This window comes from Nerophis lumbriciformis, linkage group LG17, assembly GCF_033978685.3.
Source record: "Nerophis lumbriciformis linkage group LG17, RoL_Nlum_v2.1, whole genome shotgun sequence".
Lineage (NCBI taxonomy): Eukaryota > Metazoa > Chordata > Actinopteri > Syngnathiformes > Syngnathidae > Nerophis > Nerophis lumbriciformis.
This window is the reverse complement of record NC_084564.2, coordinates 19,648,343-19,664,993: the sequence shown is the minus strand read 5'-3', so window position 1 is coordinate 19,664,993 and position 16,651 is coordinate 19,648,343. Positions and strand designations below refer to the sequence as shown.

General features: G+C 38.2%; 1 protein-coding gene across 8 annotated transcripts in view; it reads left to right on the top strand.

The window, feature by feature from the left end:
• Window positions 1–16,651, top strand: part of kirrel3b (kirre like nephrin family adhesion molecule 3b) — a 430,118-nt gene that overhangs the window by 312,693 nt on the left and 100,774 nt on the right. For all 8 annotated transcript variants that reach the window (XM_061972705.1, XM_061972702.1, XM_061972701.1 and 5 more), the window contains exon 7: window positions 4,389–4,539. In XM_061972705.1, coding sequence (XP_061828689.1) covers window positions 4,389–4,539 — 151 coding nt within the window. The remainder of the gene's footprint in view (window positions 1–4,388; window positions 4,540–16,651) is intronic.

The window sequence follows — 16,651 nt, the reverse complement described above, 5'->3', positions numbered from 1 at the left end:
GTGACTATCCAACATTTTAAATGAATGTACTGACAGTGTCAGAATGTATAACTAATAAAGATAGCAGTTTAGGAAGCAGCATATCATGCATTGTCTTTACTATATCAGTTTATGAGCTACTGACTTTAGTATCAGAAAGCGTTATAACTAATAAGATAGTAGTTTGGGAAAATACTGCCGTTGCAGTCATAGCAACATGCAGCATATCATGTACTGTCTTTACTATCTCAATTTATTAATAACTGACTTTGGGATCAGAAAGCGCTATAACTAATGAAATAGTAATTTATGAAAATATTGTTGGAGGTATATGTTTTTCTTTAATACGGTAATGGCAATGGGTAAGTCATTATGCGTAAAGCGTGATTAAAGAGCTTTGTTAAAAAACACAGGTTAGTGTTTTCTTTTGTAAAATATTTAATAGCCAAACACAGGTGTGCATTAAGGTAATTGAAATGAATGTATGGTATCATTCAGGTAGTTTGCTCATCAAAAGTCAGAGTAGAAAGTCACAATAAAATAATTCCGGCCTCAGTTTGCAGAAATTATTTTCACGCTAAGCTTTCCTCTATTTTAGTGCCATGAAAATCTGTCTGAGGTCGTCCGAGCGGAGAAAAATACCATTCTGTGTTCTGAGGATTTGTGAGAGAAATCCAAATGTAAAAGTGCAGTAAAGCTTCTTCTGGTCAGCGCAGGCCGTCCTTTCTTCCCAAACCAAAAAACGACAGAATGTGTTTTTGCCACTCTTGGGTTTGCTATTCTTCCCAGCGGTGAGTCCCTCCAAAGGAAATGTGTTTTGACTTTTGTGGTTGACCACGTTGCCATGCAATTTGTTCTCGTCTGCTGGTTTGATTTCTGTCCCACAATGGTTAGTATCAACTCCGTGGCGCTACGCAGCCCGCTACCTACTGATTCCAGATGGCTTCCACAATGGAGGGCTCAGGAAGATGAGCGTTGCAAAGAAGATTGATGTTCTTTGCCGAGTATGACAAGACATGCGGCGGAGCGTGGCTCTTAAGACGCACGGAAAAAAAGGAGACTTGAGAAGCGTTTACTTCTTTTCAGAGCAGCCGTTGAGTGTAGGAAGACTTTCTGCAGTTCTAAAGGTTACTGCTTTAAAGGACAAAATGCCTGTGATGAGAAATTCCAATTAGATTCATCCTCTCGGGGGCATGTTTGCATGGTAACTGAAGGGTAGCTTTATGGCGTACAGTACTGCGATGTATAAACCAACCATTCATTTATTTCTTTCGTAGTATCTCTGAGTTACAGTTTGTAATTTGACAAAGTTCCATCGCGGTCAATTGTGTATCAGTCATTTTCAATATTTTTCGAGTGCCACTTGAAATGTGTTTTTTCCACCTAAATATAATTACAGAATAGAATAAATAAATGATAAATGGGTTATACTTGTATAGTGCTTTTCTACCTTCAAGGTACTCAAAGCGCTTTGACACTATTTCCACATTCATCCATTCACACACACATTCACACACTGATGGCGGGAGCTGCCATGCAAGGTGCTAACCAGCAGCCATCAGGAGCAAGGGGTGAAGTGTCTTGCCCAAGGACACAACGGACGTGACTAGGATGGTAGAAGGTGGGGATTGAAACCCAGTAACCAGCAACCCTCCGATTGCTGGCACGGCCACTCTACCAACTTTGACACGCCGTAGAATAGAATGGACTTTATTGTAATTATATTTGCATATTACGAGATTAAGGACTCCAATTTAAGGTGTGGTAGTGGGAACACATATGGGGTAAAAATAAATTACACAAGAGGTAATAAAGAAAAAAACGAACAATTGAAATAAACAGACTACTATCCAATAAAAATAATAAGCAATCCTGTACAATATGCAAAACATTGTAGAAATACAAAATACTGTACAATATACAGAACAAATAGTTACATATATTACAGGTAATAGGTGTAACCTCCTGTGTTTTTTTTTTTTCTTGAAATGCTAACATAGGACATTGGTTCTCAGTAGATAGATAGATAGATAGATAGATAGATAGATAGATAGATAGATAGATAGATAGATAGATAGTACTTTATTGATTCCTTCAGGAGAGTTCCCTCAGGAAAATTACAATTCCAGCAGCAGTGTACAGAATTGAGATCAAATTTAAAAAGTAAAAAGTAAATAATGGGGGTATAAATGGCATCTGGCATCATCCAGAATGCTCATTAGTTTTTCCACAGTCCTCCTCTCTGCCACCGTCACCAGTGAGTCAAGTTTTATTCCGTCCAGTAGGGTGTGAAGAGAGTTGAACAATATTTCAGCCAAGAACACATGTCTGCAGCTTCAATTATTACTTGCATGGATCAATGTTGGGACCACATGTGTTCAATCTTTACATAAATGACAGCTGTAAAGTTGCAAGGGATTTAAAGTTAGTACTGTTTTGAGTTGATACAACCATATGTTGTTCAGTAGAGAACACAGAAGCTAATAGAAATAGTATAACAATATAAAAAAAATACAACATAAGGTGTCAAGAAACACCTCAGAAAATTAATGAAACAAAATATCTTCTAGGACAAAAATTACCGTATTTTTCGGACTATGAGGCATACTTAAAAATTTTTTTTTTCCCTCAAAACTCGACATTGCGCCTTATAACCCAATGCGCCTGATGTAAGGAATAAGTTTGGTTGAGTTTACTCACCTCGAAGCTATTTTAATTGGTACATGGTGTAATGATAAGTGTGACCAGTAGATGACAGTCAAACATAATACATAAAAGTGAACTGCACAATGATTGCAATATGTTAAGTTAAGTTAAAGTACCAATGATTGTCACACATACACTAGGTGTGGCGTCTCAAGTAAACAACACCAACATTTTAAATGTTCCATTGAAAATATAGAACATTACACATGGCGCTCAAAAATATATCAAAATGTTTCACTACAACTTTGGTAAGCTATGAAGCCACACCGCTTGAAGGATTGTCGGCGCATTAAACATACAAGTATTAATATGGTGTGTGTATAAGGTAAGACATATTATCTGGCGTTATTTTCGCAATATTATGCAAAAGCAACTTTTCTTACCTTCTGGTGCCTGCTGATCTGTATTTGGGATCTGTAGAAATCCTGAAAATTTGCGCGTGTCCGCGAATTGATAAGCTTCTTCTTTTTTCTCTATCTTCTTGTTGTGTGACATTCATCCTCCACTGTTGCCATTTCTAATATAAAGTAGTGTAAAGTTCTTACTCATATCTGTCAGTAAACTCGCCATGAAAGCGCTAAAACATACCGGAGTAGTGAGTTTACATTATTCACCCAAGGAACTTTAGTTATTAGAGTTTCGGCAGGGCGTTTTTTCACAGGACACATTTCCTGTGTTGTTGTTTCCAGATGAGAAGATGATTGATTTAAGTAAAGTCTGAATGTCATTAAAACAGTTAGCGCCATCTTTTGACACTTCTTCCACCCCCGTCCTTGCACGCTACACCGCTACAACAAAGATGACGGGGAGAAGACGCTGCCGAAGGTGAGCCACGTAAATAAGATCGCCCACAAAACGGCGCATCCGAAAGCGACTTTCAGAAAGCGGCTTGAAGATGATCTGTAAAACATAATCTATGCAACATTTTGACCAAGGAACCACCATTACATGTTATGTAGACCTGCAGAAGCTAGCTCTCTAATCAGTTAAACAGATTAAATAACTCCACGCTGAAGTTTTGGTGAATTTACAAAACTGAAATAATACAAAAAGAATGCCATTGTAAGTTAAGAATTACAACACAGACACCTGTTAGCATATTCACTAATGTTAACGACACCAGCTTTATTACATTACGATAGCATGTACAAATATGCGTGAAAACACTCCTACAGACATCACACATGGAGCGATTTAGTAAGTATGAATTGTTTTAGTTATATTGTAAAACATACAGACGTTGCTTGGAGTGATGACTGAATAATATTTTCGAGCAGGAACGCTATGGATGAATACTTCCAGTTTAGGACACGAAACAGGAAGTACATTTTCCACCCACAGCACCTGAACTGAGTGAACTCGTCCAAAAGATGGTGCCATAGCACAAACAATAAAACACATTTTCAGTGTGTCTGTCGACGTTAAATTAAAGCTATTTGTTCAACAACAAACATCATGTCCGTTAGTGAAGAAAATTCCATTAATTAGCAGCAGAGTTTTAAAAGCTGCTGGGTTCAAACCGTGGGGGGAAAAAAGAAGCGACTTATAGTCCCGAAAATACAGTAATTATCTTGACAACCTACAAACCTACACAAGAATGTACAATCAGATATGGCATGCGGTACTGTATATAGAAAACCAATAGACTATGCTAAATGACTTAAGCCTAAGCAAGCATTTTTCCATATGTTCTTGGTCTGCAGACGTTGCTGCGGGACGGGAGGAGAGAAACCACCGTGAGCACACTCTACCTGTCGCCGTCAAACATCGAGACGGGCCAACAGATCATCTGTAAGGCCTCAAACAAGGCTGTCCCCAACGGCAAGGAGAGCAGTGTCACCATCGACATCCAGCGTAAGCACATTACTCTTCTTTTTTATGGCATCTTTTTTTTTTTTGGAGGGTGCGTATTTTTGCCCTTCCTCTGTCTCCTTTGTAAGCATGCGTTTTAGAGGCATATCAGGAAGCAATTTATGACGTGACTAATCTAGCAACGTTAAGTACTCCCACAGTTGCATTAGTCAAAACACCACCTGACAACATTTGCATTTATCTTCTGGAAAGAGGATACATTTTCATCTTTCCACCTGAATTTGTACAAGAATTTGTTTTGTGAATATTCAAGTATGGGAAAAGTATTTGAACAAAAGGGTGGTGGAAAAAAAGGGCAAAATACGGGAGTTTCCAGAGGAAAACAGAAGGCTTGTCAAAAAATACATATTTTTGGCATACATCGATATCAACTTTAAAGTTTGAACTCACTTTGTAAAGGGAACACTTTTGCTTTTGTTAAAAGAAAACTTAAAAGAAGACTTCAACATTACGATAAGCGCTGGGGTTCGTGGAAAATATTTTTTTACAGTTGTCTTTTTTCACTTTTATACAGTGTTATCACTGTTACTTTGAAAAAGTAATCAATTACTAATTACCGTATTTTCCAGACTATAAGGCACACTAAAAAACATATTTTTCCCCAAAAATCTCGACAATGAGCCTTATAACCTGGTGCACCTAATGTAAGGAATAAGTTTGGTTGAGCTTACCCACCTTGAAGCTATCTTATTTGGTACATGGTTTAATGATGAGTGTGACCAGTAGATGGCAGTCAAACATAAGAGATAAGAGTAGGCTGCACTATGATGGGTCTCAAGTAAACAACACCAACATTGTAAATGTTCCATTGAAAATATAGAACATTACACACAGCGCTAAACAATCTATCAACATGTTTTAGTACGACTTTGGTAAGCTATGAAGCCGCACCGCTTGAAGGATTGTTGGCGCATTAAACATACAAGTATTAATATGGTGTGTGTATAAGGTAAGACATATTATCTGACGTTTTATTTCGCAATATTATGCAAAAGCAATGTTTCTTACCTTCTAGTACTTGTTGATCTGTATTTGGGATCTGCATGAATCCTGAAAAATGGTCGATAAGCTTCTTCTTTTTCTATATCTTCTTGTTATGGGACATTCATCCTCTGCTGTTGCCATTTCTAATATAAAGTAGTGTAAAGTTCTTACTTATATCCGTCAGTAACCTCGCCATTAAAGCGGTAAAACATACCGGTGTAGTGAGTTTACAATATTTACCCAAGGATTTTTAGTTATTAGAGTTCCGGTCGGACGTTTTTTTAGGGGACACGTTTCCGGTGTGGTTGTTTCCGGATGAGAAGATGCTGCTCCGTTATTGATTAAAGTAAAGTCTGAATGTCATTAAAACAGTTAGCTCCATCTTTTGACACTTCTTCCACTCCCATCCTTGCACGCTACACCGCTACAACAAAGATGACGGGGAGAAGACGCTGCCAAAGGTGAGCCACGTAAATAAGACCGACAACAAAACGGCGCATCCTGAAGTGACTGTCAGAAAGCAGCTTGAAGATGATCTGTAAAACATCATCCATGCAACATTTTGACCAAATAACCACCACTACATGTTATGTAGACCACAAGGAAGTGTTTTACATTTAGAAAACAATTATAATAATATTACTCCTTTAATGCAGCCTATAATCCGGTGCGCCTAATATATGAAAAAAGATAAACAAAATAGACCATTCATCGGCAGTGCGCCTTATAATACGGTGTGCCTTATGGTCTGGAAAATATGGTACTGATTTAAAATTTTTTATAGTTTACAATTTACAATTAAAATAATATTTTCGAGCATTTTTGTACTTACGCATTGGTGATGAAACGCCTCATGTCACTCAACACATAAACGTTGCATCTTCCAGTGTTGGAGAGCACATAATTAAAATTAGTTTAACTGAAAATAATGTTTTGAAAAACAAATCTGGCCTTATTCTCCACTCTACTTTGGGGAATTCTGCTTCATTTTTATAAAAACCTCAAGTTTGTTTTAGTGTTCTGCAGTAACATGGACAAGTTGTTGGAAAAGGTAGAAAAATAGGTGTCAAAACACAATCATGATGCATTTTAATGTATTATATTAAAGCGTACAAAATAAGACACAAAATAGACGATTATTTTAAATGAAAGAAACCGTATTTCATCGATTTTATGATATTTTTGGGGTACGTCTCGAAGAAGTAGGCTTGCCTTCTCCTTGTGCTAAAAACGTGACGTCAGTCCCCAAGACACAAGAAGAAAGCAAATATATGTTTTTGCCAAGGAAAATGGCAAAAGTAGTAACGCACAGTGACTTCGGTGAGTGACTTTAATCTGATTACTGATTTGAAAACAGTTAACGCGTTATATTACGTGTTACTAAAAAACGTGGTCATATTAGTAATGCGGTACTGACATCACTGCTTGTATGACAGGAGGTGAAAAATGTTGCTTAAAACAACTCTGACATTTTTTCAAAACAATCTGAATGATCTGAACTCCTGTTTTGATGCTAAAGTTACATTCAACACAATAATTCTGCCCAAAGAAGTGTTTATGTCACGTCACTGAGGCTATGTCTACACTAAGCCGGATGACCCCTTAAACAAATAATTATTTAGCCTAAATCCTGTTTCAGCCACACTAAATCATCGTTTAAGGTTCCCCTCCTTGGATAATTTGTTACACGGGTAAGTGCGCCGTCTATTTCTTCAATCTCCGGCTCTTAGCTTTGTATGGACTCATTGATAGTTTACAAACTGAGTTCGGAGAGAGAGTGGCGCCAGAAAGACTGCGCCCTACACAGGAAGTGATGTCAGAAAGAACGCGCCACAGCCAGCTTCATGATAAAGCGGTTTGGTAACTCTGAGCTAACCACTGGAAATATGGAGGCGAGTCATCCAGACGTGCCCGTGTTTCTCCTTCCGTCTGTACAGACGCTTGTGGAAATCAAACATGAATACCTTAAGAGAAGAAAACGCGTGATTGCAGTTATTTGGGATACAACACATCTCAGACGGCAAGAGAACTTTCGATTGTCCAGGTCAGCTGTGATTCTACTTATCGAAAAACGTTGTCCATTTCTCGAAAGAGAGACGACGAGAATGCGGGCCCCCCGTGGATGTGGATTGTTTCCACATGTCCATTAAAGATTTGATCAATTTATGATGGCTCAGATGTGATTCACTACAATAGGGCCCCCAGCAGACCGGATTCCAGTTAATTGAAATACCACAACACTGGATTGATTTGATTGATTGAAACTTTTATTAGTAGATTGCACAGTACAGTACATATTCCGTACAATTGACCACTAAATGGTAACACCCGAATAAGTTTTTCAACTTGTTTAAGTCGGGGTCCACTTAAATTGATACATGATACAGATATATACTATCAAATATATACTAACATCATAATACAGTCATCACACAAGATAATCATCAGAGTATATGCATTGAATTATTTACATTATTTACAATACGGGGTGTGGGATATGAAGGGGGGGTTAGATTTGGTTGGTATCAATACTTCAGTCATCAACAATCAGCATCAACAATTGCATCATCAGAGAAATGGATATTGAAACAGTGTAGGACTGACTTGGTAGGATATGTACAGCAAGTAGTGGACATAGAGAGAGAGATCAGAAAGTATAAGAAAAAGTGTCTACATTTGATTGTTTGATTGTTTACATTAGATTATTTACAATCCGAAGAGGTATTATGTGGAAGGGAGGGTGTTAGTTTAGGGTTGTAGTTGCCTGGAGGTGTTCTTTTAGTGCGGTTTTGAAGGAGGATAGAGATAGAATATTGTTCAGATAAGTAAAATTACATTTAAGAACTTGCACACAAAGCAACACTGGAGGTGACTATGACGTGCATTTTTCGCGCATGTTGAACTATGTTGCATTGCGTCGAACCCTCAAGTTGCTGGCACGGCCGCTCTACCAACCGAGCTATACCGCCCCGGTTGGGTCTTAAATGACCATTGTGTGTGTGTGGACAAGGATAAGGTTAGGTGGGATTTACCTTTGATAACCGGCTTAGTGTAGAAGGGGGCTGAAGCTCTAACTAAATCTTGAACAGGTTGAGATTGAATCAACAGCGCCTCTGCAGGTTAGAGTCAGGCAGTGCTTGAACATGTGATGAATCCTCAATTAATTCCACACAAGCTACTACGTTCTTAATTGATGATTTGATAATAGAGCCTGCTGCAGGTTTTATTACAGATTATTTGAATTATACATTTTTCATAGCAAGAGTTGTTCCTAAATCAGAGCAAATCAGATTGTAGTTGACACTACAGCTTGCCATTAGTTTTCCTGTACAAACGTGCCGGAGGATTAGATGAATTAGTTTTGAATCCTTTATGTATGAGTAAATATGAAATGGAAGATCCATCTAACATGAACCCAATTGTCATCTTGCTGCCTCTCACTGTCTCCACCACTGTGATTGCTTGCTTCTGGCCATCCGTCTTCCAGATGAGAGCATGTGCAATCTCCCTTTAAAACCAAAGAAAGAATGCTCAATGTGTAAAATACTTTGGGCCTGGATTGTCGAGGAGTCTTTTTTTTTTGCTCCCAGCGAGAGAAGGAGAGAGAGGGAGGGATTTTTTTTTTCATCACTTGCAGCCCCTTCAACACCATTAAGTATGACTAATAAAGCATAAAATGCTATTCAGAAGAGCCATTATGACAGGCGGGCTCTTCTTTTCATTGTGTTTATCACAAGAGGCAAGCATGACGTGATCTGGACAGTTCAAATTCTCATGTCAATGCCGGTATTTAGTCTCCCTGCATGCGATGATGTGTCCGGGTCATCCGGCTGCCATCAGCTCAACATAAAAAACAAAACTCTCGTAGCTCTAAAATAACCATTATCACACAGTCCGGCATGATTGGAAGAGGTGGGCCAAGTCATGGCACGATTGGTCACGCACATTGAAGCATAGCCGAGTCGAAAACGACTGTAATGCGATCGCTTCTCCCATGATAATGACACATTTCATAATAGAAATAGAAGGACTTCAGAAATCGAAACCACCGCACACTCGCCTTCGATAACATTTGTATGCATAAGAAAGATAAATGCAATTAATCAATATCTGCCACGTTGCACAACATAATTACAGTGCTACCTCAGATTTTGATAGTAATCCTTTCAAACAAAGACCGAATTGTACAAAAAATGAATCAAGGTTTTCCAAAAGAAATAATGGTAACACTTTAGTATGGGGAACATATGAACCATTAATTAGTTGCTTATTAACATAGGGTTAGGGTCCAACACATCGTTGGGTCCCTGCGGGTGATGTGGGTGGTTACCGTGGCCCCGTGTTGGGTGGTCCTGCGGCGGTCGACTTGGGTGGGGTGGCCGGGGGCTGGCCTCGCCGCACTCTCCAGGGGTGGGGGGTGGACTCGTGGGGGCCCGGTGGGGCAGGGGCGGTCTTCCCGTCCGGTTGCGGGGAGTCTCTGGGCCCCCCGGGCGGGGCATCCCGCCTTTCTGCCCGTGTGGGGTGTAGTCTCTCGCCGGCTTGGGATCTGGCTGTCCCCTGCTTTTCTCGCGCTTTGTCCTCTGCCGGGTGCGTCTGTCTGCGGCCTGCTGCTGACCTTTGTGGGCGGCCTCGGTGGGCCGGGCTCTGGGATTCCTGTCGTTGGCTGCGTGGGGGCGGTGGTCCCTGGTTCCCTGGGCACCACACCTACTGTTTGTGGGTTGGGCTCTCGGAGGGGCTGGGGCCGTACTCTGGCTCCCACGCACAATGGGAGTCGAATATATTGTACATACAAATTCACATATACTCACATACATACATAGGTACCTACGCTCCCACATACATACACAAATACAGTACATATTTACATACTCAAAGTTTGTACATCCACACGCACATTCATTATACAAACATACACATACTGTACATATGCATTCACTGTACAAACATACATATACACATACTGTACATATACACTCACTCTACAAACACATACACATTCTGTACATATACATTCACTGTACAAACATACATATACGCATACTGTACATATACATTCACTGTACAAACACAGATACACATTCTGTACATATACAAGTACATATGCATACATACACTCATGCACATAATCACGTTTCATCAATCATATATTAACGTTGTTGCCCTAGGGTAAACTGGGTATAACACATGGCACACTGACAAAGCTTAACCTATTATTACTATAACAATCTACAAGGTTAATGTAGGTTGCTTCTCTTTCTTCCCCTCCACTTTTCTGCATTCTTTCTTATCTTAAGTTATCATTACGTATATGTTTTGTTGCATTTGAACAACTGTATTGTTGATAATAGAGGTAAATTATTGGTATTGTTCATTATCAATAGCGCTATTTCTATTGGTATTTGTATTGAACCATTTGTAGTGTAATGATGCTCATTGTCATTTCTGTATTATTTTTTTATTTTCGCTAACTGCTTATTTGCTATCACTTTTACCATCATATTTGTACATGTTGTATTTGCTGATGTTGCTCTATTGTTGTTGTTGTTGGAAACAGTGTTACTGTTTTTGAATTTACCGTAATCTGTTGTAAAAAGCACGTATTACCGAATTTTTCGGAGTATAAGTCGCACCGGAGTATAAGTCGCACCTGGCGAAAATGCATAATAAAGAAGGAAAAAAACATATATAAGTCGCACTGGAGTATAAGTCGCATTTTTTGGGGAAATGTATTTGATAAAAGCCAATACCAAGAATGGACATTTGAAAGGTAATTTAAAATAAATAAAGAATAGTGAACAACAGGCTGAATAAGTGTACGTTATATGAGGCATAAATAACCAACTGAGAACGTGCCTGGTATGTTAACGTAACATGTTATGGTAAGAGTCATTCAAATAACTATAACATATAGAACATGATATACGTTTACCAAACAATATGTCACTCCTAATCGCTAAATCCCATGAAATCTTATACGTCTAGTCTCTTACGTGAATGAGCTAAATAATATTATTTGATATTTTACGCTAATGTGTTAATAATTTCACACATAAGTCGCTCCTGAGTATAAGTCGCACCCCCGGCCAAACTATGAAAAAAACTGCGACTTATAGTCTGAAAAATACGGTACTACACTAAAATGTTGTTGCTAGTTGTTACTGTAAATTCTACAGATTTTTTTTACAGTATGTGTAAAAAAAAATATATATATATATATTGTCGGAGGCAGACATTTACATATATCCGAATTTAAGTGTTACTTATTTTTATTTCATAATCGTATTACAAAACAGCTAGTGTTTTTCTTCCAATTGTGGTCTTTTGGTTGTCTGCAAAACTGTGTGCTTAACCTTGAATGAGGAATGTTAGAAAGAGAGATAATGGGCATTTGTTTTGGCTGGAGAGACATGACTGCCAGGGTGGGAGGAAGAGAGACTTAAGAGGGGAGAGGGTTTGTCGCGGGGGGGGGGGCAGACCATCTTGGCGGCGCGATTGAATGTTCTATGCTGGACTGGTCTCTATGTATATGCAAAGCTTTGCAAATATATTACAAAATACCTATTCTGTCTCTGGTGGTTTCTCTACTCAGCTTTAAGTGTCGTAAAGAGCTTGGGAGCGACTTGTGACTTGAATTCCCTGGGAGGAACAACTGGTCCAAAACGCAACAATATATATATATATATATATATATATATATATATATATATATATATATATATATATATATATATATATAGAGTATGTATTATTCACTGTTACAGGCAGCCATGTGGCACTTAATAAAAACAAGTTTGACACACCTCCTCTAAAGCACTCTTGTTGCATGCAAGAACAAGGACCAGTGTAAACATGTTGGCTGATAATTGCATTGCCATTTTAACCTCCTAAAGGCCAACGTCTATTGCGGTGGACACTTGTATTTTGCATAAAAGCTGTTTTTTTTTCTGAAATCTGTAACTGAAAAAACAAATTGACTGAAATGTGCTCTACAAAGGATGCTGGTTCTTCGAATAAAAATAGTGACGATAAAAGCTTTCTGGAAATGTCACCCTTAAAACAATTACGTTAAACAGCTCTGTTCTAAAGTGAGTATGTCTTAATTGTGGTGATTGTCAATCCGCAAGTGAAGCGGCAGAGAAAGCCACGAGGTGGTTGTGGCTAAAAAGGGCAGATCCGTGGCTTGCTACTGGGACACAAGCAGGGATTTGATCACCCCGGCTGGGTCGCCCGGACGAGGGTGTCTGATGTTGCGAGACCCGAAACACCCGATGAATCCAGGATACATCACTGATGATGTGTCCCAGTGCATCCAGGAGATGTATCTTTCAAGTAGATGTCGTCCAAATGTTTTAGCCTCTGCATTCTCCCTCCTCCTCCTCCCTGTTCGACTGACTCGTCAGGCAAGGCGCTCAGCACAGCTTAGCATAGCTGCTTTATTTTCCTGCGCTAACATCCACTTCCCAAATTAAGCCGCTCGCAAAAATGAAACTGCGACATAATTGAACTCTGATTCACGCGCGTTGGGTATCAATTTGCTTAATTTCCATGCTGCCTTATTCATTTACAAGGTTCTTGGCTCTCAGCAGCGGAATTTGAAGCACATCTTGGTTTTGAACAAATACCCCCGTGCTGATATTGTGTTGTTATTTTTGAACTGCTTTAACTGCTGCATGCTTTTCTTGTAAGAGGGACCGATTTAAAGTAGAGCTCCACCCTCTTCCGTTCAAATACGAGCAGGCTGCAGACAAAGACAAACCACCATCCATGCACTATAAACATGTTTTATAAGATGTCAAAAACTCTACACAAAAACGAACAAATGCTCTTATAAAGACAGAAATATACCAACCTTGAAATAGGTAATAACTCCATACCGGAAAACTGGCACAGTAAAAGTTCAAACTTGTCCGACAAATCCCATCTGTAAGTCCACCAGGATGTTGAGGAAGGACGACGGAGCTGTAAATATTGATGGCTCTGTTCTCAAACAAGCCAGGTAGTTGTATACAAAAGCAGTGTTCTCGCCCTGAAGGTGAACATACAGATATTGGGGATTTACAATATTTACCACACAGCACAAGGATGTTGAAGGACTAACAAACAAATCGTAAAGTTGGCTGAAAGTGTAACCCGGTATCGCTTAAATATGAAAGAAAAAAAACAATACTCATAAATAAGTTAAGGGTATTTGGCTTTTTGGGTGAAATTTCAAGAATAACCTAAAACCCTCTAAAACTTTTACAGTTCAACTTATTTTCACCTTCTCTGAACTTTTCAATGTATTTGTTCAACTGTTCAATGTTGTATATGTATATATATGTTTATATATGTTTATATATATATATATATATATATATATATATATATATATATATATATATATATATATATATATATATATATATATATATAAACATATATATATAAACATATACAACATTGAACAGTTGAACAAATGCATTGAAAAGTTCAGAGAAGGTGAATAGTGTTTTATGTGAAAACAAGCAGACTGAGACAAACAAGCAGACTGAGACAAACATATATATATATATATATATATATTTTTTTTTTTTATATATATATATATATATATATATATATATATTTATATATGTATATATATATATATATATATATATATATATATATATATATATATATATATATATATATATATATATATATATATATATGTACATATATATATATATATATATATATATATGTTTGTCTCAGTCTGCTTGTCTTCACATAAAACACTAACTACCAGGGTCGCCCTCCCGAGATGCAGACCACACATGTAAATGGTCGGTAAATGACTTCATTTGAAGTTTGACCACAAATGTATTCCTAGCCCCTTCCTGCTCCATCACTGATGAGAAATATAATGGCATGTTTCACCCAAAAAAAATTGTTGTGGTTATTTTGTATGGGTTGGTAAACAATCGTTCTGGGATCAATTGCCGGCCAGAGATGTGCCAAGAACCTAGGCAACTTCATGTTTTGGTTACCTATAAAGCACACTTAAAATCTTTCCATTTTCTCAAAAATCAACAATGCGCCTTATAGGGTGGTACAGTATACCAGTATTAGTATAGTACCACAATACTAATGAATCATATTCGGTACTATACCGCCTCTGAAAAGTACCAAACAACAGAAGAATACATGATTATTACATTTTAACAGAAGTGTAGATAGAACATGTTAAAAGAGAAAGTAAGCAGGTATTAACAGTAAATGAACAAGTAGATTAATAATTTACTTTCTACCACTTGTCCTTAATAATTTTGACAAAATAATAGAATGGAAAATGACACAATATGTTACTGCATACATCAGCAGAATAAATTAGGAGCATTTGTTGCTTACTTAATAATAAAAGACAAGTTGTCTTGTATGTTCACTATTTTATTCAAGGACAAACTTGCAATAAGAAACATATGTTTAATGTACCGTAAGATTGTTTGTTAAACTAAAGCCAATAATGCAATTTTTTGTGGTCCCCTTTATTTAGAAAAGTATCAAAGTACCGAAAAGTATCGAAATAATTTTGGTACCGGTACCAAAATATTGGTATCGGGACAACACTAGTGCCTTATATTTGTAATAATTCTGGTTGTGCTCATTGACCTCAAACCAATTGTATGTGGTGCACGGTGTAAGAAGTGTGTCCAGTTGTTGGCGGTCACACATAAGAGATACGTGTGGACTGCAGGTTGATTGATGCCTGTTGTTCAATAAATGACGCTAGCCAGTAAGCAAACAAGACCAAAACGTAGACGTTTCATTGAGAATATAGAACATTACACACAGCGTTTAAAAATCTGTCAAAATGTTTTAGTACGACTTTGGTATGCTGCCGAGCCACACCGCTTTCATATACGGGTATTATTATGGCGTGTGTGTAAGCACCCCGAAAAGGCATGTGTTCGCAGACATACTATCTGGCATTTTGTTTTGCCCTGTTATGCAAAACCAACTTGTCTTACTTATTGGTACCTGCTGATGTGTATTTGGGATCAGCATAAGTCCCAAACACTTGAACAATTTCTTACCCATGAATTCATTTTATGTCAAAACTAGAGATGTCCGATAATATCGGACTGCCGATATTCTCGGCCGATAAATTATTTTGAATGTAATATCGGAAATTATCGGTATCGGTTTCAAAAAGTAAAATGTCTGACTTTTTAAAACGCCACTGTACAGAGTGGTACACGGATGTAGGGAGAAGTACAGAGCGCCAATAAACCTTAAAGGCACTGCTTTTGCGTGCCGGCCCAATCACATAATTTCTACGGCTTTTCACACACACACAAGTGAATGCAATGCATACTTGGTCAACATCCATACAGGTCACACTGAGGGTGGCCGTATAAACAACTTTAACACTGTTACAAATATGCGCCACACTGTGAACCCACACCAAACAAGAATGACAAACACATTTCGGGAGAACATCCGCACCGTAACACAACACAAACACAACAGAACAAATACCCAGAACTCTTTGCAGCACTAACTCTTCCGGGACGCTACGATATACACCCCCCGCCACTCCCTACCCATAACCCCGCACCCCTCGACCCCGCCCACCTCAACCTCCTCATGCTCTCTCAGGGAGAGCATGTCCCAAATTCCAAGCTGCTGTTTTGAGGCATGTTAAAAAAAAATAATGCACTTTGTGACTTCAATAATAAATATGGCAGTGCCATGTTGGCATTTTTTTCCATAACTTGAGTTGATTTATTTTGGAAAACCTTGTTACATTGTTTAATGCATCCAGCGGGGCATCACAACAAAATTAGGCATAATAATGTGTTAATTGCACGACTGTATATATCGGTATCGGTTGATATTGGAATCGGTAATTAAGAGTTGGACAATATCAAAATATCGGATATCGGCAAAAAAGCCATTATCGGACATTTCTAGTCAAAACGTGCATCAAATTAAATTCAAGTTTGACTAAAAAAGTATAAAGGTTTTTCCACACAAATTAAGTGTGGAAAAAATTAATAACAAGGTATTAAGTGTGAAGCGACTGGGATGAGAATCAGCACCTCCAAGTCCGAGTCCATGGTTCTCGCCCGGAAAAGGGTGGAGT